At 44.7% G+C, this 25,927-nt stretch overlaps 1 protein-coding gene across 9 annotated transcripts in view; it reads right to left on the reverse strand.

The window, feature by feature from the left end:
- LOC309399220 (transmembrane protein 132D-like) overlaps positions 1-25,927 on the reverse strand; it is a 330,593-nt gene that overhangs the window by 82,459 nt on the left and 222,207 nt on the right. For all 9 annotated transcript variants that reach the window (XM_081966866.1, XM_081966865.1, XM_081966868.1 and 6 more), the window contains one exon: positions 5,976-6,159. In XM_081966866.1, the coding sequence (XP_081822992.1) occupies positions 5,976-6,159 (184 nt within the window). The remainder of the gene's footprint in view (positions 1-5,975; positions 6,160-25,927) is intronic.

Here is a 25,927-nt window from a genome sequence, read left to right on the forward strand (position 1 = left end):
AGCCAAGTATTAAACTAGATTTTAAAAAACCCATTAAACTAGATCAAAAGGAAAGGCAACTTTGGACAACTCGGGGATGAGAACGCCCATCAATCTTCGTCAACATCTCTTGATGGAAATGAACCAACCCAACCCAACTGCAAGTTATAAGTTTCCCCGGGACATTTTTTTTTTCAACTAGCCCAGGTTAGATTTGAGGTTACAACTGATCAGGACCCTGGACAGAGTATAGGTTTCACTCAGGAGGAAGGGCAACTACAGTAGAGGGTGAATTAATGATGCCTCACTTTAAAAAAATATATTATTATTGTCTCCTTTTGAAGCTTTGTTTCTAGCCACATTGGACATCTCTGTCACAAAACAGACAGGAAGGGGTTTAAATATTTAATGAGCTCCTGTACCATTGCTAGTCACAATAGCTCATTATTTACATACGTATGCGTATCTATTAATATTTGTGTGTGTGTGTGTGTGTGTGTGTGTGTGTGTGTGTGAAATAGCATTTTGATGCTTGTTTTCATTGCAATCAGCCCTGGAGCTATCTGGGAAGAGGGGCGATAACTCCCCACTGCAAGTAAATACATGAATATTAACTAAATGTGCATTGTTAAAACCTGCTTCTTTTTTTTTACGCTTCACGTCAATAGCTTTCTCCGTTCAACGCAGAAGTGATGGTTATGACTGGAATCCTCCCCGCGTTAACTCTTGACTGTTGAACTGGTTTTAACTTGAACAAGTGTTGAGTGCACATAGGAAGAGACACCAATTAATCTGAGTACCAGAATGATCAAAGAAAACAGTAAATGAAGTATTGAATTGATAATATAAGCTTCAAAGCGAACATGTTCTTCAGCCAGCCTTGTAATTTCTTCTTTTTTCATGTACATAAAATTGGACATTAACCATTGTGGGTAGGAAATGGATATTGTTCAATGTTTTTTCTTTGTTTTTGGAAAGTCTGATCCCCTGCATTGCAGCTGCATTGAAATAAGGCCATGAAACTCAATGGGAGTTTTTCTTGGTCTCCTGGGGTTGGACTAGATGACCTATATGGTGCCATGACACCCGTCGGAGCCTGAATCTGTGTAGAAAGATGAGCTGGAACAAGAGCTGACAGAGATCAAGAGGGCAGCTCCATTGGCCTTGGAAGAAACTGGGGAAGGGCAGAGTCAGTCTGGGAAGAGTTTGTCAGGATTAAGAAGGCTTGCAGGCAGGGAGAAGCAGGAGATGCAGAGCTCAGGCGAAGAGCAAGGACCACCCTCTCCTGATCCTAGAGCACGGAGAGAAGAGAGAAGGCGAGAACAACGCAGACTGAGCCAGCTACAAGGGGAGGAGAATGCATAACAGAGAACTCTGTTATTCTGTTCTGCTATTCTGAAATGGATCAATTGTAGGATAAATGGGACTTTTTAAATAAAAATAATTTTAAAAAAGGACAGAGGACTATCCTGTTAATAAACAGCTGAGCAACACTGTTAGGGAAATGTTAATGTTGTTGCACAAAAACACTGCACATGACCCAATTTTTGTGTCAAGACGTCTTCTGTTTAGAATGGCACTCAGCAGTTATTCCTAATTCAAGGAGGCCGACAGATGCTGACAATAATTTATCTGAGCAAAGCCTACTTTTGATGACAGGGATTCTCAGCAAGATGTCCCTACCTGGGTGAGTTTATCAGCTCTTTAATTTTGTAGAGCTTGCAAAAACATGTAATTCTTCTTCTTCTTCTTTTTTAAATAAGAAATCCAGGCCAGTGATCTTGGCAGGGATCGGCTAAGCTTTGGAAAATTAAGAACAGCTGACAGTTGATTCCAGCTTTTTGCACATCAATAACTTCTAAGTGCAAAGTAAAAAAGAAGGCAAGCTCCCCAAAGTCTCTGCCAGCCAAAAAGCAGCCCCCTTCTCATGCCCCGTTTTCTGGTTTTCCAGACCCGACCAGACCAGCAGGCCAGATCTAAGCCTCCTGCAGGCTGGATCCGGCCCCCGGGCCTTGAGTTTGACACCCCTGTTCTATGCCTTACAGAATTGAACCTCTCAATTGCCCAAATCCCTTGCTGGAGTTAGAATAATTCAACCAACCCAGCATGATAAATGTTTTTGTTTGGTTTAGTTTTTAAATAAGAGAATAATCAACCTTCGCTATAATTGTCTCGGTCATTAAAGCCCAAAGGCGACCTCCTTGTTTTAAAGTTGGTAAATTCCGTCGGTGGTCTCCAAGAACAGCATAAACATTTTCCCCACCTTCACTAGCAGCATAGTAATTAACAGCCTATTGCTAGGCAACCACCCAGTTCCTATTATAATGTCCTGTTCCCCCCCCCCCCCGGCAAAAAACCCTCATATACATACGTACCTAATAGACGTTCACTTCTTAAGTGCATGCTACAGTCATTGAAAAATCTGGCTTCTCTGGAGTTTTCATGGGAAGGAGGCCCAATTCAGCTGTTTATCCAAGTAATCCAAGGTCAATTGTTGTAAAATTCTAATTTGAGCCCTCCGTGACTACCAAGTTATATTTATATTTGGATCATATGCAAACTAAGAATGGGAAGTCAGCTGTTCATTGCTTTCCTTCTCTCCAATATCAGGATTTATTGAAGCAATGAAGTTAAGACTGTTGAGGCCTGCCGGTGGAGCTGGTAGCAGATTCGGACAGTGAGGAGGTTGGGAAGGAAAATGGGCCAGTCCTGGAGTCTGGGGAAGGCTCTGATGAGGCTCTGTGTCGGAGGCAGAGAGGGGGTCTGGGCCGTATGCCAGCTATCAGCTACCTTCGGAGTCAGACATCAGTGGGGCAGAAGAACAGCTGGAGCCTGTTCCCAGTATGTGCATGTGCAGAGTTGCCAGATGAAGGGAACAGCTAAGCAACAAGGGTCGACTTGGGAGTAAGGCAAACAGCTGGCTGATGAATGGACCCTCCCAGAGGAAATAAAAAAAGGAGTGAAAGGGGAGTGGAGTTTGCAGGAGACAATTAGTTTGCTTAATTGGTTTGTGACTTTCCGAGACTCCTGGCCAAGTTCTACAGATATCGGCCTGGCAGCTCTCCAAGGCAGAGAAGGTCTGTGACTGTAAATCCTCCCTTGAAAGACTTTGCTGGATGTGAATGAGCAGAATTAATAAAAGGGGTTTTTGTCGGGACAAGGAGTTTGCTTCATGCTCTTGGGAAGCCTCGGTCAGAACAAATTCCATATTTGGAAGATTCTCTCAATGCAACCTTACAATAAGGTAGAATTAGCTTATCTGGTTGCAATTTCTAACTGGTTTACTTCGGGAGGCCGACAGGAGGAAGATCCTTCCAAATATTAAATTAATGCAAGTGTATCCAACTCAAGGTCCAGGGGCTGGATGCAACCCACAGGGTGCTTAGATCTGGCTCGTGAGGCCGCCCTGGAAACAGCCAAGAATCTGGCCCACGTTGTCTCTGCCAGTGAAAACAGAGCTCGGGAGGGCTGCCCTCCTGAGCTCCATTTTTGCTGGCAGAGGGTTGCAGGAGACCGTTGCAGCTGAAAACTGACCTTGGAAGCCCTTTTTCGTTGGTAGAGTGCTCGGGCCACCTCAGGCGCCCCCACACGAATGAAGTTGAGCTGGCCACACCCACCCAGCCACACCCACCCCGACTTCCCATGGTCAAACACAACCCTGATGTGGCCCTCAATGAAATTGAGTTTGACACCCTAGGATCAATGCAAAAAATCCAGCTAGCTGAACCTCTAAACATTCCTCGAAAGAATAATGGTCAGTAGATTATCTCCTAGGTTTAATAAATTCAGGGAAAGTTGAGGGAATGTCCTAACAAAAGATACTGAAAAGGAAAGGAATTTGTTGGTTTAATTGTCTTCCTTTTTTGACGATCAATTCATATTGCCTGAAACCTTTCCAGTTGGTTGATCCAACTTCTGTGCTGTAATTGTAAGGTAGAGCCAATCAATGAATGGATTAGAAGCTTGTAACTCTGTCTGGTGGATCAGGGATCATGTAGATTTGGACAACATCTATTTAACAGATTAACAGAGTTGGAAGGAACCTTATGGGTCATCTCGTCCAATCTCCCCCCCCCTGCTCAAGCAGGAGACCTTACGCCATTTCTGACCGATGGCAGTCCAGTCTCTTCTTGAAAGCATCAAGTGATGAAGCTCCCACAACTTCCGAAGGCAACTTCTGTTCCATGGGTTGATTGTTCTCACTGTCAGAAGGTTCCTCCTTATTTCTAGGTTGAATCTCCCCTTGATCAGCTTCCATCCATTAGTCCTTGTCTGGCCTTCGGGTGCTTTGAAAAATAGCTTGGCTCTCTGTGGCAGCCCCTCCAATATTGGAAGACTGCTCTCCTGTCTCCCCTGGTCCCTCTCTTCACTAGACTAGCCATGCCCAGTTCCTGCAACCGTCCATCATATGTTTTAGTCTTTAATCTATGGACCAATTCCATTCACCAACAGAAGGGAGGAGAGCTTCAGATTACAGACATTACCCTTTATTACATCTCTTAATCAATACCCAGAAGAAACGAAGATGGTACTGAGTCAGCTTAAGAAGAACCAGATCATGACATGGTCACTCACTTAGAAAACAACATCACCGAACAGCACAGTCCACCTATTTACTGTGGTAGAGATGGAAGAACCTGAAGGTGGAGTGAAAAGGAGAATCAGCTTAGAATTCCTATGTAGCCACAAGGGAACTAAGTCCAACTCCCCTTGAGTTCAGTTGACCCTTATAAAACTCTTAGCAGATGCCAATGGTTGGTTGAAAAGATTCCCACACATGGGCGTAATTGAACCTTCATGTATGGACTTGATCTTTCATGCTTGACACATACAAGGGCCGACATACCATCTATGATATATTCTACAACCAATGAACAGAAGGCGTTCATTGGTTGTAGAATACGGACAAATGAAAATCCAATCTCAGAGAACAGCCATCACCTACAATACCAAGATACATCACTAGAAAGTTCTTCTAAGAAAACAGAGAAGTGTGTCAGAGATGGAGCAACCGTTCCAGGAATGGTGGACAGAACATGGGAGAAACTGAATTAGAGGACATCGAGGTCTCATAAAATAAGAGAGGACCTACCCTGTTTCTCTGAAAATAAGACCTCCCTGGATAACAAGCCCAATCGGGCTTTTGAGCGCATGCGTAAAATAAGCCCTCCCTAAAAATATTGCAACACAGCAGCAGCCATGAGATGACCACGCTCACCACCTCCTGCACCTCAAAAATAATAAGACCTCCCTGAAAATAAAGCCAAGCACTTATTTGGGGGGGTCAAAAGAAAATAAGACCCTGTCTTATTTTCAGGGAAACATAGTATAGTTCTGCAGAACATTAACTTAAACAGGGAAAATCCAAAATAATTTCCAATAGCCTGAATCCAAGAAGAGAAGCCTTCCCCCAGTTCAACCAGGTTTCCACCATGGTTGTTTTATCTACTACTCTTCTGAATTCACTTGCTCTTCCTTAACCACCCAAAGCATTGTAAGCGGTGGTGGGTTTCTGCCGGTACAGCCCAGTATGGCCATACCGGTAGTAGTCGGGAGCAGGGACCACCGTACCCGTATGGTGGCTCATTTGGCCCACTTGCCTGTCCACGTTCCTTACTTGTTTTTAAGGCAACCGGGCCAATTGCGCACGCCTGCACAGCGTGCGATGCCTGCTTGACCTCTGACGAGCAACTGGGTGTCGCAGACGTGGTGGAATGCACATGTGTGTGCAGCGCATGTCAGGTGAATGCACAAAGCACATCCGACGTTTGCACAAACGGACCACGAGCAGCATACCGGTAGCGAAAGTAAGAGCAACCCACCACTGATCGTAAGGTAACAGAAATAACCTGGAGCACACCTGAATTTCAACCTTCACCTTCAGGGACTGGGAAGGCAAGAGCATGTCTGTTGCATTCCACTCTGGTCTACTCACATGGTGGAGGAGCTACTACGGTGGAGATCCCCAACCCCAAAGCAGAAATCATTCATCATACCATCGCTAAGGGAAGAATGCCAACGAGATCCTTCTGGCTGACATAAATCTTGGAGATGCTGAGGTCAGATGTCCTTCCTCCGGGATATTCAACCTGCCACGTAACAAACTGCATTCCTTGCAATTCGCTGAGAGCTTCCACCTCAAAATCCATCTGCATGATCTCGGAGGAAAAAGGAGACGTGCTGGAGAGAGAGAGAGAGAGGGAAAAATGCAGAGAGTCAGCAAACATGATTAGTCATTCATTAGACAGCGCCATCCTGGTCTCCACAATCAACTCTTGACTTAACCCGTTTGTACGTGGGAAGAGGTGCCCGTTCAGAGCCCCTTTGCTATTTATCTTTAACAGTCTTGACTACTGCAATGCGCTCTACATGGGGCTGCCCTTGAAAAGCATCAAACATTGCTCAGATTGGTTTGGCAAACAATGGACTGTGTCCATTGCTTGGCTGAAGTCCATCTTTTGCTGTAATTCAGATATTTCTCTGGTCCACCTCAATCTAGACCTGCAGAATCAAAGATTTACTATAATAAAGTATTATGTTGCTGCTGCATTTTATACAGATTATAATTCCTGTAATAATCTTCAGTGTCTATGGAGATTCTCATTCATCCAAGTCTTGCTTGTCCCAAAAGTGCTTTTTCCCCCCCAAGGAGGCAACTGGACTTTGCTTTTCCTTGAAGAGGTTTCACTTCTCATCCAAGAAGCTTTTTCACTTCTGGAGAACTGAAGAACAGAACTGAAGAAGCTTCTTGGATGAGAAGCGAAACCCCTTCAAGGAAAAACAAAGAAAGTTCAATTGCCTTTTAAAAGCATCTTTGGAACTTCAAAGGTAAGCTTCTGTAAACCTACAAAGTAATTCCTCCTGCATCTGTAAATTAGTAGGCTGTTTTTTTCTTCTTCTATATACATATAAAAATGGCTGTGCGCACGTGTGTGTGTGTGTGTGTGTGTGTTCCAGCATAAATCTGGAACGCCTTGAGCAATTTCAACCAAATTTGGTACACAGTTGACTTACTCTCTGGAAAAAAATATTGTGGGGGTAAGACACCCCTAACACCCCTTGGGGTGTATGCTCTGTTAAGATACAGCATGTTGTGCCTTAAAATGGCTTCTACTGTACAGCGCAGTGGAGTTTCTATTGTAACGGCTCCACAGTACTCCACAAGGGGGCTCCCTCTGGTAAGGGGGAAAACCCAACATCAGAAATTATGTTTGGTCTGGACATTTCACCTCTATAAATAAATACCAGGGCAACGTCAGGATTATCGGCTAGTTGTTAAATAAAACCCAAATAAAAGCAAGCTAGAAAGCTTTAATTAGAACATCGCAGGCGCACCCAGCCTTCTGCAAATTCCCTTCCATGTTTCTGTCACCATCTTTATGGCAGCTCCAAGAATTACTAGCCAAGCTACGAGAATATCACTCATTTTTATACCGTGTCCTTCCCAGGCGTGATATTACAGCGTCTCTGGTTGTTCCGAAAATGATTCACCACCAGGAGAGAGTATGAAAAAGAGGAAATTTAAAGGAAAGAAAGTGATGCTTAGCTTAAAGGACCCAATGTTGTAAACCTCCCATTAAAAGCAGCCACTGTGCTGGAAGCAAGACCGTAAAAGATTAAACGGTGCCTCCTTCGTGAAGTGACTCTACCCTGCTTACGACTTTTAGAGAAAGAGATAGTCGGTTGGCCCTTTGTCTTTTGTTGTTAGTTGCAAAGTCATATCTGACCCATCATGACCCCATGGACAACCTTCCTCTAGGCCTTCCTGTCCTCTACCATCTTCTAAAGTCCATTTATACAATAATACAATACAATAGTAGAGTTGGAAGGGACCTTGGAGGTCTTCTAGTCCAACCCCCTGCCTAGGCAGGAAACCCTATACCGTTTCAGACAAATAGCTATCCAACATCTTCTTAAAGACTTCCAGTGTTGGGGCATTCACAACTTCTGGAGGCAACTTCTGTTCCACTGATTAATTGTTCTAACTGTCAGGAAGTTTCTCCTCAGTTCTAAGTTGCTTCTCTCCTTGATTAGTTTCCACCCATTGCTTCTTGTTTTACCCTCAGGTGCCTTGGAGAATAGTTTGACTCCTTCTTCTTTGTGGCAACCCCTGAGATATTGGAAGACTGCTATCATGTCTCCCCTAGTCCTTCTTTTCATTAAACTAGACATGCCCAGTTCCAGCAACCGTTCTTCATATGTTTTAGTCTCCAGTCCCCTAATCATCTTTGTTTAAGCTCAGGCCGACTGCTTCTTCAGTGACTCCATCCAGCCACCTCCTTCTCTGTCGTCCCCTTCTTCTTCTTTTGCCCTCCATCCTTTTGCCCAAGAGCATGAGGCTCTTCTCCAGGGAGTCCTTCCTTCTCATTAGGTTTTTGAGTTTCCTTTTCAGGATCAGGCCTTCTAAAGAGTAGCCAGGGTTGTTCTCCTCTAGGACTGACCGGTTGGATGGCCTTGCGGTCCAAGGGACTAACAGGAGTCTTCTCCACCACCATCGTCCAAAGGCCTCTATTCTTTGGCGCTCAGCCTTCCTTATGGTCCAACTTTCCTTTTGTCTTACCGAGCTATGAAAGTTCTGGAGAGCCACTCTGGGTGGCATAAGTGGGCCAAGGAAGACTATCAAGAAAGCGAAGGATAGCAAAAGCCTTAATTCAGATTAACTGCATTAACTACACAAACGACAATCCATGGACAACGATGAGAATAATATTTTTTTAAAAAAAACCTCCATACAGAGGACATTCAACTCTTAACTGCCGTGGGATTTTAATAAACTTTCTCCACCCATACTGAAGCAAGCACATTCCTTCCTGAAATTTGTTAAACAATAATTACCTACCTACCTATCTATCCATCCAGCCATCCATCCTTTCATTTGTCTGTCTATCTACCTATCTTTCTATTTCTCTATCTCTTTATCTATCTCAATCCATCTCCTTTCTCATTGGTCTCCATCCATATCTATTTCCAGCCACATATATATTCTGTCCGTCCGTCCATCCATCCATCCATCCATTCTCTCCACGTATCTCTCCCTCTATTTCTCTGTTTATCTATCTCCATCTATTTCCACCCATATCATGTATCTTCTGTCTCTCTCTCTGTCTCTCTCTCTGTCTCTCTGTCTCTGTCTCTGTCTCTGTCTCTCTCTCTCTCTCATATCTCCCTATACAGCTTACAAAGCATCCTAGCAATTTAACCCCTCAAGAGTGTACAAAAATTAAATATACACGCTTCTGTCTGTTTTGCTAACAGTGGATATATGATCGAACAAACTCTCAAACATTAAGCATCTATCTCTCCTTCCTTCCTTCCTTCCTTCCTTCCTTCCTTCCTTCCTTCCTTTTTCTCCCTCCCATTCATTTGTTCTCCCTCTTTCCTTCCTTCCTTCCTTCCTTCCTTCCTTCCTTCCTTCCTTCCTTCCTTCCTTTCTACCTACCTACCTACCTACCTACCTACCTACCTACCTACCTACCTACCTATCTACCACTAGTGGGTTCCGGATCCCCTTGCAACTGATACAGTTGCAACGGGCCCCGGCATCCCCCACATGAATGAGCGCATTGCATCCTACTTTCCAGCGACACCTCCGTGAGCCTCCGCGACGCTCCAGCTGCTCAGGGGAGCATCGCACAGGTGCTGTACGCGCCGTGACCATGCGCGGAAGCACCAAAGAGTTTAAAGACAGGTAAGGACGACAGGCAGGCGGGTGGGCCCTCCGGAGCACCGTACCGGAAAGGTACCCGGTGCTCTGGGCAGGCAGCGCTCTGCCCGTACCGGGGCGTACCTCCTGCAACCCCCCACTGCTCTCTACCCACCCTTTTGCCCATCCATCCATCCACCCCTAGAGCTTGGATCATGCAGTGGCACACAAACAAGCTGGCTCGATCATTTTTGCTTTCATCTTTAAAATGCTATTTGGGATTCAGAGTTCTGCCTCTGGATTTTCAGGGGATGAAAGGAATGTGAATATTCACCGTTACCATTATTTTCCTTTAAAAAAAGAAAAAGGAAATCTTGTCATCGGCTCCCCTGTTGAATTAATGACACAGAATGAATTCCCTTCCTTTCCTTTTAACATCGTATTAATTTTTTCCCCCTCTTGATGTCAAAGCCGACAAACGGGCAATTTGCAAACGACAAACCGGGCGCCACGTTATCTGTGACCTGAGAAGTGGTGGGAAGCGGGGGTTTGCGGAGGTTGCAGGATGAAACTGAACCAGCTTTCAGTATGCAAAGATAAACGTGCTCTGGACTAGACCAAGATGTCTGAGACATGTTACATAGAATAACAGAATTGGAAAGGGACCTTGGAGGTCTTCTAGTCCAACCCCTGCTCAAGCAGGAGACACTACACCATTTCTGACCGATGGCAGTCCAGTCTCTTCTTTAAAGTCTCCAGTGAGGAAGCTCTCACAACTTCTTAAAGCAATTTCTTTTCCATTGGTTGATTGTCCTCACTGTCAGGAAATTCTTCCTTATTTCCAGGTAGAATCTCTCCTGGTTCTGTTTCCATCCATTATTCCTTCTCTGGTCTTCATGGAAAATAGCTGGACCCCCTTCCTCTCTGTGGAAGCCCCTCAAATACTGGAAGACTGCTCTCCTGTCTCCCCTGGTCCTTCTCATCCCTAGACTAGCCATGCCCAGTTCCTGCAACCGTTCATCGTATGTTTTAGCCTCCAGTCCCCTCATCATCCTGGTTGCTCTTCTCTGCACTCTTTCCAGGATCTGAGATTTTTCTCAGTTCGTGCTGGCTTGTTCATTTCAGAAATTAAAACCAAAACTAGCAATGAATGAAAGGGTTCCTTTTCATCCTGTATCTATGCATTCATCCATTTTAGACTACGGTGGAATGGCTTCTATTTGGAAATTATGGGTGCTACATCACGAGAGATTTTCAAGAAAAGATTAGCCAGCCATTTGGAAAGGTACAAGTAGACTATTGCAATATCCCTATGGCCGTGTGATCAAAATTCAGATGCCTGGCAATGATTCATACTTATGACGGATGCAGTGTCCCAAGGTCACATGATCTGCTTTTGTAACCTTCTGACGAGCAAAGTTGACAGGGTTGACAACCAGATTACTAACTCGAACTGATGTAGTGATTCACTTAACAACAGCATCAAGAAAAGTCATAAAAGAGGGCGAAACTCATTAGCAAATGTTTTGCTGAGCAATATAAATTTGGGGGCTCAACTGTGGTTGTACCTTGAGCCCTACCAGTGCGTTGCAATTGCTTAAACCTGCTCCAAAGGATCAGAATAAAGGTAAAGGTACATATGTGGCTAGTCGTTCCCAACTCTAGGGGGCGGTGCTCATCTCCGTTTCAAAGCCGAAGAGCCAGCGCTGTCTGAAGACGTCTCCGTGGTCATGTGGCCGGCATGACTAAATGCCAAAGGTGCACGGAACACTGTTCCCTTCTCACCAAAGGTGGTCCCAATTTTTCTACTTGCATTTTTACGTGCTTTCGAACTGCTAGATTGGCAGAAGCTGGGACAAGTCACGGGAGCTCACTCCGTTACGCTGCGCTAGGGATTCGAACCACCGAACTGCAGACCTTTCTGGTTGACAATCTCAACGTCTTAGCCCCTGAGTCACCACGCCCCTTTACACCTAAAAGAATCAGACTAGGAAGCACATTTTTCCGGGGGGGGGGGGTTCCCCCCATAAAACACCAATTTTTAAAGGCATTTTCTCTCTCAAACCATGCAACTTTTCTTCCCTTCTCTGAATGAGTGGGATTGAAAACCGTGACCGTTGAGATTTGCAAAGCTTTAATGTGCTCAGCCCTTCAACAAATACAATCAACATCTCCAACAGGTATAATCAACACCAGTGCACACATTGCACAATGCTGAAACCTGGGGACAAAACTGGAAGTACTGTACGTCCATAGAGGCGACAGCGGTAAAATTGGATTTTTGCCATTCCTCTTATTGGTGAGTACATTCAAGATCAAGGGAGGTAGTAATACCACTCTGTAAAGCCTTAGTAAGACCACATCCAGTTTTGGTCACCAGACTATAAAAAAGATGTGGAGACTCTAGAAAGAGTGCAGAGAAGAGCAACCGGGATGATGAGGGGACTGGAGACTAAAACATATATTGAACAGTTGCAGGAACTGGGCATGGCTAGTCTAGTGAAGAGAAGGACCAGGGGAGACAGGAGAGCAGTCTTCCAATATTTGAGGGGCTGCCACAGAGAGGAGGGGGGTCAAGCTATTTTTCAAAGCACCCAAAGGCCAGAGAAGGAATAATGGATGGAAACTGACCAAGTAGAGATTCAACCTGGAAATAAGGAGGAACTTTCTGACAGTGAGAACAATCAACCCATGGAACAGAAGTTGCCGTTGGAAGTTGTGGGAGCTTCATCACTTGATGCTTTCAAGAAGAGAATGGACTGCCATCTGTCAGAAATGGTGTAGGGTCTCCTGTTTGGGTGGGGGTTGGACTAGAAGATCTACAAGGTCCCTTCCAACTCTGTTAATCTGTTAAATCTGTTAAATAGATGTTGTCCAGATCTACATGATCCCTGATCCACCAGACAGAGTTACAAGCTTCTAATCCATTCATTGATTGGCTCTACTTTACAATTACAGCACAGAAGTTGGATCAACCAACTGGAAAGGTTTCAGGCAATATGAATTGATCGTCAAAAAAGGAAGACAATTAAACCAACAAATGCCTTTCCTTTTCAGTATCTTTTGTTAGGACATCGCCTCAACTTTCCCTGAATTTATTAACCCTAGGAGATAATCTACTGACCATTATTCTTTCGAGGAATGTTTAGGGGTTGAGCTAGATGGATTTTTTGCATTAATCCAGGGGTGTCAAACTCAATTTCATTGAGGGCCGCATCAGGGTTTTCAGACTATTTTGGGGGGCATCTTTGGCTGTTTTCAGGTTGTTTGGGGGCCGTTTTTTCAAGCTGTATTTTGGGCCATTTTTTGCTGTTTACAGGCTGTTTGGGGAGCATTTTTTGGCTGTTTTCAGTGTTTTGGGGCTGGTTTTCAGGCTATTTTGGGGGCAGTTTTCAGGCTGTATTTTGGGTGATTTTTTGGCTGTTTTCAGGCTGTTTTTGGGCCAGTGTTCAGACTGTATTTTGGGCCCTTTTTGGGCTGTTTTCAGGCTGTTTGGGGGCCAGTTTTCAGGCCGTTTTGGGACAATTTTTTTGCCTGTTTTCAGGCTGTTTTGAGGCCAGTTTTTAGCTGTTTTCAGTGTTTTTGGGCCGGTTTTCAGATTGTTTTGGGGTCAGTTTTCAGGCTGTAATTTGGGTCATTTTTGGTTGTTTTCAAGCTGTTTTGGGACCGGTTTTCAGGCTGTATTTTGGGCCATTTTTTGCTGTTTTCAGGCTGTTTTGGGGGGCAGTTTTCAGGCTTTTTGGGGGGGCATTTTTGACTGTTTTCAAGCTGCTTTTGGGCCGGTTTTCAGAGTGTTTTGGGGCCAAAAACTTCCTGAAAATGCCCAAAAAACAGACATATGCGCACCAGGCAGCTGGCCGTCTTTGGGTTTCCAGCACTCTGGTGCGCGCACATTCCTGAGCATGCATGCACATTTCAGTTTGGGAACTCGGTGCCGAAAAGATTCGCCATCACTGCTATATACAGAGGGACCTCGGGTGCCGACCGTAATCCGATCCAGGACTTCGGTCGTGACACCCGACTTGGTCGTGACCAGAAGCAAGACAAACTGCGCATGCGCGCACACCAAATGGCATGGCAGGAGAAATCGCCACGGCTGTGTTTATTCGGCACCCGAGGATGTGCTCAGTGAAGCATTTAGGAGATTTTCCGGTGGGCACCCAAATTGTTCGTCATCAGAGCCATTCGGGACCCGAGGTCCCATAACATTTAGGATGGCACCCATCTTCAAATTCAGATGCACACTGAGTTTGATAAGACTCTGCTACTGTCCCGGACATCTTCTCCCGATCCCCCCCCCCAAAAAAAACACCCCAACTGTAATTTGCCACGCTTTAAGAAGGAAGTGATAAATCAGCCCTGAATTTATTACACACAATCTAATAATAATCCAGTAAATTATTCAAGGCTGAGTTGGTAAACATCAAGTCAGTGCTTTGAAAACAACTCCCGTCATGAAGCAGGACAAATTGGTGTTCCTGTCAAGTTTCGAATGAATTGTGGAATCATGTTGTTGTTTTGTTCATTATTGATATTGTAAAGCTAATTTGGAAGGCAACTATGCTTGTGATTGACTGGGATTAAACACTAACTGAAAGGAGAGCGCGGTCTATCTTTTTTTGATCATGAGGACTAGGAACTTAAGAAAGCTATGTTTTCTTTGGTTGCTCTTCCCCCTTGCAGGGCTGATGTTAAAAAGAAGGGCATCTATATGTTTGTTTGTTTGTTTTTATTGGATTTATATGCCGCCCTTCTCCCAAAGGACTCAGGGCGGCGTACAACATTAAAAAACACACATCCCGGAAAGTTAAAAAGAAATTAAATACATATCCCAAAAACCAAACCCAATTTATAGGAATTATTTATATTCCCACAGTGTAGCAGCTCACCCTATTGCAACTACTAGCTGTCCTACGCAACTTTAGTGAGCAGACGGTGGTATAAATAATAGACAAACAAATAAACAGACAAAAAACTCCAGGAAAATAAATAATGAATGCTAGATTAATTCAATAATTTAATGGGACACATAGCTCACCTCATCACAGAGCTCTGGGGCGAATGATAGCATGCCTTTATTCTTGAAATTATGATTTTATATGCTGGTTTAACAATATCTTTAATCATAGATAGGGCTATTAATTTCTTTTATTACATCAGGCGTGTGTGTGTGTGTGTGTGTGTGTGTGTGTGTGTGTGTACATTAGCTGTACAGAGTGCTTTTTGGGGCTGGAAAGACAGGATATAAATATCTATATTCATTGCATTTTTAAAATGCTTTTAGTAATGTTGCAATCTGTCCAGAGAACTATGGTTACTGGGTGGATTATAAATAGTATTGGCAATAAATATCGCACTTCATGGGAGACAAATGATAATAATAATTCAAGGCTAAGTATCTATGGGTGACTCTGCCTCAGTTTGATTTAATTTCCCCTCTATATTAAAGGAAGCTATCCCCTAACCCCCTCCGCCAATTTTCCTTTCCCAAATCACCAGACCCATTTGAAGGTACCCAATTAAACAGAAGTGTGTCTAGTCAAGGCAATGGTTTTCCCAGTTGCAATGGATGGCTATGAAAGGAGGACCATAAGGAAGGCTGAGCGCCAAAGAATGGAGGCCTTTGAACTCTGGTGCTGGAGAAGACTCCTGCATTGAGTCCCTTGGACTGCAAGGTGATCCAACTAGTCAGTCCTAGAGGAGATCAACCCTGACTGCTCTTTAGAAGGCCAGATCCTGAAGAGGAAACTCAAATCCTTTGGCCACCTAATGAGAAGGAAGGACTCCCTGGAGAAGAGCCTCATGCTGGGAACGATGGAGGGCAAAAGAAGAAGGGGACGGCAGAGAAGAAGGTGGCTGGATGGAGTCACCAAAGCAACCGGCGTGAGCTTCAATGGACTCCAGGGGATGATAGAGGACAGGAAGGCCTGGAGGAACGTTGTCCATGGGGTCCCGATGGCTCGGACACAACTTTGCAACTAACAACAACAACAGTTAAACAACACGCTCCCAAAACATCCATTCAAGTGGGAGATTAGATCGAGTTGATTTTGATCCAATTCCCGGATCAAAACCAAATTGCGCACAGCTCTGGAGATCACGGTTGAAAAGGGAAAGTGGCAAACGAGCAAATTTAGTGGCGCAACGAAACACCATGAGGGAATGTTAAACAATCTGGATATTTATCCTAACAGAGGAGATTTGTGAGGGAGGAATATGACAGCAGTCTTCAACCATCTGGAGCGTTATTACATCAAACACAGAGAAGGCTTGGGATGAGTGCCACTTTATAAAGCCTTAGAAAGGACACACCTGGAATCCTGCATCCAGTTTTGGTCACCACCTTACAAAAAAAAAGAAGTTGAGACTTTGGAAAAAGTGCACGGAAGGGCAACTATGATGATCAAAGACCCGAAGATGAAAATATAGGAAGAACGGTTGCAAGAATTGGGTATGCTCCATCTAGTGAAAAGAAGGATTAGGTAGAGACACGATAGCAGTACTCCAGTATTTGAGGGGATGCTACAAAGAAGAAGGGGTCAACTTATTTTCCAAAGCACCAGAAGGCAGAACAAGAAAGAATGGATGGAAACTAACCAGTGTTGGAGCATTTACAACTTCTGGAGGCAACTTCTGTTCCATTGATTAATTGTTCTCACTGTCAGGAAATTTCTCCTCAGTTCTCAGTCGCTTCTCTCCTTGATTAGTTTCGACCCGTTGCTTCTTGTCCTACCCTCAGGTGCCTTGGAGAATAGTTTGACTCCCTCTTCTTTGTGGCAGCCCCTGAGATATTGGAAGGCTGCTATCTTGTCTCCCCTGATCCTTCTCTTCACTAGACTAGCCAGGCCCAGTTCCTGTAACAGTTTGTCGTATGTTTTAGCCTCCAGTCTCCTAATCATCTTTGTTGCTCTTCTCTGCACTCTTTCCAGAGTCTCCACATCTTTTCTGCCTCGTGGTGACCAAAACTGAATGCCGTATTCCAAGTGTGGCCTTACCAAGGCCTTATAAAGTGGTATTAACACTTCACGTGATCTTGATTCTATCTCTCTGTTTATGCAGCCTAGAACTGTGTTGGCTTTTTTGGCAGCTGCTGCACACGGCTGGCTCATATTTAAATGGTTGTCCACTAGGACTCCAAGATCCCTCTCACAGTTACTACTATTGAGCAAGCTACCACCTATACTGTACTTGTGCATTTGGTTTTCTTGCCTAAATGTAGAACCTTACTTTTTTCATGATTACATTTTGTTAGAGAGAGCCCAATATTCAAGTCTGAGGCAGCTCCAAAGCTCCAACGACAAACAAGTTTGGACAACTTATTTGTCCTGGATTGATCCATCAAAATCCTTAAGGCGGATCCATTCACCTCCAGATTTGGGGCTCTCTGGACTATTAAAGTAAAGGTTTCCTCGTACATATGTGCTAGTCGTTCCCGGTTCTAGGGGGCGCTGCTCATCTCCATTTCAAAGCCAAAGAGCCAGCGCTGTCCAAAGAGGTCTCCATGGTCATGTGGCCGGCACCGAAGGTGCACAGAATGCTGTTACCTTCCCACCAAAGGTGGTTCCCATTTTTCTACTTGCATTTTTTACGTGCTTTTGAACTGCTAGGTTGGCAGAAGCTGGGACAAATAACGGGAGCTCACTCTGTCACAAACCGTTGAACTGCCGACCTTCTGATCAATAAGCTCAGCATCTTAGCCACCGAGCCAGCGCATCCCTCGGGACTATTACGCAGGTCCAAAGGTGCTGAGAAGCCAACATTTTCCAGATCTTCTGGGCAAAGAAGATACGAGAAATGCAAGTCCAAACCAAGCATACCCCAAGAGAGCCGCAGGAAATACAATCTTAAGAGATCTTGCCCCGGGCTTTGCCAATCTCATTTTTGAAGCTCTCTATCCCACAGCACAGCCGAGAGCTGTTGATTACCGGCGCTAAATAGAAAACGGCCAGCTCCATTTTCCTATTGGAACCGGTGGCTAAATCCTATTTGCGAGAATCAGAAGGTCGCTGAGTTTTCCCCCTGGCAGGCCGCTTTAAAACACAACCATCCATTTAAACAACACCGCCGGGGTCTGCTGGTCTCCTGGCCTGCCCCCCCTGCCCCCCCACCAGGAAAAATAAGACTGCAAATGCCTGCAGTGCTGAGATTGTCATGGGGGGAGGGGCAAAAAAAATCCCCAATGCAAATCAAATGGATGCCAGCTAATCAGTGCATCGTGGTGCAATGTACAAGGTGTTCTGAGCTAGGCTTCCTGAGACAATAAAAATCACGCGCTTAGTCCTCAAAAACCTTCTTTTTATTTAAGCGGCCGTGAATCACGGTCATTCACAGCCCGTAAGGAGTCACAACCAGTTGTGTGGAGTCCGGCAGAAGTCAGCCACAGTCTTTCAGGGTAAAAGCTGATAAGCACCCATCTTTATCTCCCTTGAAACGCTGCCAGAGACCGAATTGCCAATTAGTTTTGCAAGGCCAAAGGAAGCACAGAGTCAAATGGAGCTTCCGAGTTTGAACCAACCAGAACGAACAAAAGTGCTTCCTGCAAAGACTCACCTCCATTTGCTCCTCTTTTATGTCTTATAGGAGGAGCCAATCATCTCCAAGCCTTAATCCCAAGTCTCCCCTTTTGTCTTAACTAACAGGATCCCCCTCTTCCTCTGCCACCTTGATGTCAGACTCCAGAGACAGTACATAAGCTGCCAGCTCCGCAGGCTGCCAGCAGACCACAGCACAAGGTGAATTGGCAATGCTATATAGAGTGACATCACTGTTTCCTTCCATCTTGCAGTAGGTAGCGTCAAGGTAAGTCAGTCTTTGGATCAGAGGTGGGTCAGCTCTTTTTGAAAGCATCAAACTAGGCTCATAAATATCGGGTTACCCATAACTGAAATGAAACCTTTTCTCTGAAATAGGGACTTGCATAGGTTTCTGACACCATTTCTTTTAGCCAAGGGAGCTCTCAAAAGGATATTGTATGCTTCGCCTGAATTCAGCCCACGATTTTGCCCACGGACAGGGCTGTGGTCACTTGATTGGTTGGTTGATTAATTAATAGCCGACTGGATGACTTTGGGCCAATCACCAGGAGACAGTGACTTCTAGTCTTAGTTTAAGCATGAAAGCCAACTGGATGACTTTGGGCCAATCACCAGGAGATGGTGAGTTCTAGTCTTGGTTTAAGCATGAAAGCCAATTGGATGACTTTGGGCCAATCACCAGGAGATGGTGAGTTCTAGTCTTGCATTAAGTGTGAAAGCCACACTGGATGACTTTGGGCCAATCACCAGGAGACAGTGAGTTCTAGTCTTGATTTACGCATGAAAGCCAAGTTGAGTGACTTTGGGCCAGCCCTCCCCCTCTGTCATCCCAACCCTCCTCACAGGGCTGTTGTTCTGGAGAAAATAGAAACAGAAAGGTATCTCAGATATATTCACCACCTTGAATTATTTATAGAAATAATAAGTGGGATATAAATAAATACACAAACTGCATTCCCAACCAGAGATCTATCGGCGAGTCGATTTGCATTGTTGACTGCCTTCCTCCAAAAGCCAATATCATTCACCTTGCAGATGGCAATAAAAAAAAGCTTTACATTATTAAAAAGAAAAGGGCAGACAAAGGAGGCGGCAATTTTCTAAGTCATTCTTCCCGTCCAATGGCTTTGCTGACACCACGGAATCAGCTGGATTGGATTTTCCCTGCCAATTGTCCCCAATTTTATATACTCTCAAGAATCAGCTGGGAGGCTGGCCACCCACATGCCACCACAATCCATTTATTCATGCCTTTTTATTACCATCAAAGTTGGTCTCACTTAGACCTGGCTGCATTTCCATCGGGGTGTCTCAAACGAGATTTCAATTGCACGAAGGCACCACCAAGCGTAGCCTCAGCTTTTCGACAACTGTAGAGAGGTCAACCTAGAATCTAAGATTAATAGCTTCTTTCTAACAGTGGGAAGCTACCGACAGGCTCTCAAGATACAAGCAAAGCAGAAGAACAAGGGGGAAAAATATTATCTCTCTATCAAGGGTACCTTAGACTAAGACTGTCGCCGTGAAATTTGGAGGAATGTGGAATGGGCGAAGGATAGCAATAGCTTGAAGCTTGGCTCGAGGCTCATGATTTAATTAGGGCATCTGATGGCAATAGCACTTATATACCGCTTTTCACAGTGATTTACAACCCTCTCTAAGCGGTTTATAGAGTCAGCCTCTTGCCCCCAACAATTTGGGTCCTCATTTTACCCACCTCGGAAGGATGGAAGGCTGAGTCAACTTTGAGCTGTTCAGAATCGAACTCCAGGCTGTGGACAGAGTTTGCCTGCAATACTGCATTCTAACCACTGCACTAACAAGGGAGGGAGGGAGGGAAGGAGGAAAAAAGGAAGAGCAATAACAATAGCACTTATATGCCGCTTTACAGGGCTTTACAGCCCTCTCTAATCAGTTTACAGAGTCAGCCTCTTGCCCCCAACAATCTGGGTCCTCGCTTTACCGACCTCGAAAGGACGGAAGGCTGAGTCAACCATGAGTCTGGTGGGATTTAAACTGCCAAATTGCAGGCAGCCAGCAATCAGCAGAAGTAGCCTGCAGTACTGCACTCTAACCACTGCACCAACTTGGTTCAACACAGGATAACCGAGAGACTCTGCGGAGGTCAGGTTAGAGATGATCAGGCTAGATCAGGTTAGAGATGGAGGAACTGACCTGGCCTAGTTGCTTGGATCTGGAGTATAAAGTCTGAATCGTAGAACTTCTCCATCTTCTCAACTAAGGAGGATTCTTGAAACAGGACCATGATAAGATCATCTCTGAAGATCTTGATCCAAATGCTCCCCAGCCAGGTGGCTGTCACTTTCTCAGTGGTGGCCCCAACTATGAAATGTCCTCTCCAGCGAAGCATTCCGCTGCCCACTGTCATATCTTTATGAGAGCAGGTTGCAATAATTTTGTCCTGTTCTAATAAATGAGCCATGCCTTACTTGATCATTCCTTACATCGTATCGCTATTCTCAGTTTCTGCCTGGAAGAATCAACACCATTTCTTTCACAGTGAAAGGTCACTCCAAAACTTTATCTCGGGAGTTTAAATTTTCCTGATCCTGACATTTGACTAGACAGTTATGAAAGGCTTCAGCCACAGAACTTCGCTCCTGTTCTCCATTCAAGTCTGGAGAATTTCAATAGCTTTGCAGAGAAAGATAATGTTCTAAATTTATTTCTGGCAGTTCATTCAGTTTCCTGTAATTTGACAATCACAAAATTGGACTTTTGTTGTTGTTGTTGTTGTTTCAGGGCACAACAATGTTGTCAAAAACGGCAAAGAAAATCGGGATTTTCAGGTGCTATAGCGGCCATCCTTGATCTGACTTTGCTTTGGTGTTTTTTTTCTACATAGGTTATAGGTTATAGCTACGGGAGTATAAGATGCACCTTTTTCCCCTGCGTCTTATACACTGAATACAGCCTTTTTGGCCTCCTGAAACCCCACCCCCTTTGCAAAAATAGCCATGCATAGCCTTTAGGAGGCTTCCAGAGTGCTCCTGGAGGCTGGGGAGGGCAAAAATGAGCGAAAAAGGGGCCGTATTTTTGCCCCCCCCCCCAACCCCCAGGAGCACTCTATAAGCCTCCTAAAGGCTATGCATGCCCTTTTTTTGTGAAAAAATGGGCCCATTTTTGTGAAAAATGGCCCATTTTGGGGAGGTCTGCAGAGTGCAAAAACTTTTTTTTAATTTGCCTCTTCAAAATCTTGGTGTGTCTTATACTCCAGTGCATCTTATACTCCGAAAAATACGGTAATCTATGTATATAAAAGTGAAATACCACTCACACATCATCACAAAATCTCCAGAACTATAAAGCCTACAAACTTGAAATTTGGCACGTATGTTCCTCTTGGCTTCTAGGCGCTTGCTAAAAAAGGATTTTTCGAAATGACCATCAGATCATTAGTATTTCTTATATTATTATTAACACGCTCTGATGCTAAGGAGTTAGACATTCTACTCCCCCTCCCCACATGAAAAGAACTCTGTTCCAACTGAGGGAAAGCCCAAAAATCTCAGATTCAGATTTTCCCAGATGTGCCTGTATACCTACTCTAATGAATGGGAGCTTTGAGAAAAATGCCTGTCTTTGAGTTTTTCATTGGAGTTGGGCCTTGCCGGAAGGCTGACACTTTGTTTGGTGCATATATAGCAACCAATTCAATCTGACTTTGAAGAACAACTTCTTCCTTGCTTCTCGTCTTGATGTCGACTCCTTTTTAAGGGCCATAATTCAAGAGCACAAACATTTCAATGCACCTTTACACTGGGGGGGGGACCCAAAAAATAAATATACGTTGACTGGAAATTGATCGCCACTTACCATGCCTCCACTTGAAAGGAATAATGTACGAATCCATGGAAAATTGCTAACGATTTTTCAGGAGTTGGTATTACAACCTTCCTTGGCGATCATAATTAAAGGGCGGCTGTTCTCCCTTTTAACCGTCTTTTCTTCCGCTTCACGCTGGATCAATGCCTCCTTTGAAGGAAATCGGTCTGTATTCAGCTTTCGTTTGTCGATGACAAAGATTTAAGGGGGGGGGGTTGTTTTCTATTTTTATTTTTTATTTAACACAGCACATGGGGGCTTCAAGATTTCAAGACAGGCTGGAGAGTCAAGGCCGACCTCTAAATTGCCGGAAATTACTGTCTCTGGAACGCAGCTGAGAAAATGTCTGAAGGAGCTGGGATGCTTTGCACAAACGTATGAGCATATGTCTGTTTTTTTCCCCTGCCGAGTTCTCACTTGGCGATGAAAGAGAATTTCCTTCCAAAATCCGCTTTAAATGAGATTTCCAGCAATGATGCCCTATGTGAAGGGCGAAGTGTCTCGTATTGGTTGATGTCGGGTCCCAAGAACCAAGAAAAGCATGTGGAGTTACTTCTGGACATCTTCCTTTATTGTCCCTTTCCTACAGACAGAATCTCGCCAAATTAAAGCAACTAATTACATCACGATAGATCTACGGTTTGTGAATCGCGAGGGAGGCGCCGTCTTCAGTCTCTTCCTCCCAACAAAACGGTCTGAACTGCACTGTTTTTGCTCCTCTGGAATGTATCTTTTCTATATCCTGGTGAGATGAAAGGGTTTTTGCTAAGGATACTTCACAGATTGTTCTGGAGAAAATCTATTGATGTGGTTGCTAAGACTTTACAATGACCTGATGGCATGTAACCAACCAACCAGCCAGGCAGGTAACCAGCCAACCAGCCAATCAACCAACCAACCAACCAACCAACCAATCATACTATCTTATTATAGTGGCAGCCAAAAAAGCCAACACAATCCTAAATTGCATTAACAGAGGGATACAATCATGATCAAGGGAGGTACTAATAGCACTGTATAAAGCCTTAGTAAGAGCACACTTAGAGTACTGTATATACTTTTGGTCACCACACTATAAAAAAAGATGTGGAGACTCTAGAAAGAGTGCAGAGAAGAGCAACCAGGATGATGAGGGGACTGGGGGCTAAAACATACGATGAACGGTTGCAGGAACTGGGCATGGCTAGTCTAGTGAAGAGAAGGACCAGGGGAGACAGGAGAGCAGTCTTCCAATATTTGAGGGGCTGCCACAGAGAGGAGGTGGTCAAGCTATTTTCCAAGGCACCCGAAGGCCAGACAAGGAAGAATGGATGGAAACTGAACAAGGAGAGATTCAATTTAGAAATAAGGAGGAATTTTCTGACAGTGAGACCAATCAACCAATGGAACAGAAGTTGCCTTCGGAAGTTGTGGGAATTTCATCACTGGAGACTTTCAAGAAGAGATTGGACTGCCATTGGTCAGAAATGGTGTAGGGTCTCCCGCTTGAGTGGGGGGTTGGACTAGATGACCTATAAGGTCCCTTCCACCTCTGTAAATCTGCAATATTTAGTGAACTACATTTCTATTTCCCAGGAAGAAAACAGACCATTTCTTGTGGCAGATATGGGACAACCACTCAAGGAGGCCAACCTTCTCTCTTGCTTAAGCTTTGGAGACCACAGTGTTCTTGGCTCACCTCAAGTCACAAAGCAAAATATTAAAAATACATGGAGACTACATGGACAGAAGATCCATTTCTTGTCCCTTGAAGCACAGCCTCACTTTATGTCCCCTCTGAGCAAGACAGATGCATGGGTAGCTTGGAAGAAAACCACACCCACATTGTAAAAACCCATCACTCTTCAAACGTGTGGCCTCTGGAGAGAGATTAGGAAGAGATTCATTTATCAAGACTGATGTTTCAATTCCGGAGGAAAAGAATTTGCGGTTGTGGTTTTTTCTTTTTCTTTTCTATGATGGTTAAACCAGATGTGACTGGCATGGAAGTGGAGAGCTAGTTATCCAAAGCAAGGCATAATTAAGGAGTCAAGGTCACCCCAAAATGTGTGCAAACTTGCCAAGGGGTTCCAATTATCACATTTCTAAGGGGATGTATTAAGTAATTGTTGGTGTGAGAAATAGACTTGTCAAGCTCTTGCACACACAAACACATGGAGAGAGAGAGAGAGAGAGAGAGAGAGAGAGAGAGAGAGAGAGAGAGAAAGAAAGAGAGAGAGAGAGAGAGAGAGAGAGAGAGGTGGGGAGGAAGAGGGAGAGGGAGAGAGAGATCTAATGAGATATTTTATAAACTGCACTGGCCACACTGCTTTTGAGCCAGTTTTCTGTCTTTCCAAATCAGAAGGGGACCGATTCAAGCGATCCAAAAGTTAAATCGTAGAGAAAAAAAATGCAAAATTGGCTCGCTAGCATGTCCTGCCTTCTTCTCTCTCTTCTCCAAACTAGATGCAAGTCAGCTCAATCCATGCTTCTAGGGGTGTAGGAGAAGAGCAGGGAGAGTGGGGAGGGAAGAGTTAAACCTGTCATGAGCCTAGAATTGTTATGTTTTCACAAGCGGCCCACATCCAACCCTGTTCTGACCTAGGCTTCCCGAGAGCACGATGCCAACTCCTGGTACCAACAAAAACCCCTTTTATTAATTGACTGTGAATTCTGCTCATTCGCATCCAGCAAAGTCTTTCCAGGGAGGATTTACAGTCACAGACCTTCTCTGGCTTGGAGAGCTGCTAGGCCGAGATCTGCAAAACTTGGCAAGGAGTCTTGGAGAGTCACAAATCGATTAAGTGAACTAATGGTCTCCTGCAAACTCCACTCCCCTTTCTCCCCTCTTTTATTTCCTCTGGGAGGGGCCCTTCATCGTCCACCTGTGGCCTTACTCCCAAGTCGACCCCTGTTCTTTAGCTGTTCCCTTTGTCTGGCAACTCTGTGCATGCGCACACTGGGAACAGGCTCCAGCTGTTCGTCTGCCTCACTGATGTCCGATTCTGAAGGCAGCTGATAACTGGCATACGGCTGTGGCCCCCTCTCTGTCTCTGACACAGAGCCCTCATCAGAGCCTTCCCCAGACTCCAGGACTGGCCCAACTTCCTCCCCAACCTCCTCACTGTCCGAATCTGCTGCCAGCTCCATTGGCCGCTGGCGGGCCACAACAAACTCCTCTTGAATTGCATTGACCCTTATCTGGAGCCGACTTTAGTTGACTGGATTCCCGTTTGTAGGCCTGAGCAAGAAACCTTCTGAATTCTCGCTCAGCTCAGTCAGAAATGAAGAAGCTTCTTGAACAAGAAACCAAATGTCTTAAGGGGAATAAAAAGGAATGTCCAGTTGCCTCTAGAAAAAGCACATTTTGGATGTCCTTTGACCCAGACAATGATCTTCTGAGGGACAGTCACAAGATCACTTTCAGAGGGGAAAAATAATTGGGGCTGAAGGAGCCAATCGGTTTCAGAAGTGTGCCAGCTTCACGAGAGTCCCGGGGTCAATCCCAAGGAGTTATTACCGTTCTCTTGTGCCTCTTTCGTTCAGAGATCTCTCCCAGCCAATCCTGGAAATGCCTTTCTGCTCCTTGGACTTTAAAAGACGTTGCTTGGTTTCCATCTTCTTTGAGACGTAAGCACAAGGCACCCAGGGCTTTTAATCTTTTATAAGAGTTTTATAAGCCTGGCACTATGGGGGCAACAGACCAGTAGGAGAACGGCAGGAGATTTTTCGAACAAGGAGCTCTACCGTAAAGTGATTTCAACAAAGCAGGGCAAGGGACAGAAATGGACGTCCTATAATATTTTAATTTGCAGCTGAAATGGTTGACGCGGAGCTGCAGAGTTACAAATCATGCTTAGCCCACAGTCCACTAGGAAGCAAAACGGGCATAGAGGACCTGAAAGGTATCAAATAAACAATCTCTCTCTCTCTCTCTTTCTCTGTA

This window comes from Natrix helvetica, assembly GCF_964273705.1.
Source record: "Natrix helvetica genome assembly, chromosome: 14".
Taxonomy (NCBI): domain Eukaryota; kingdom Metazoa; phylum Chordata; class Lepidosauria; order Squamata; family Natricidae; genus Natrix; species Natrix helvetica.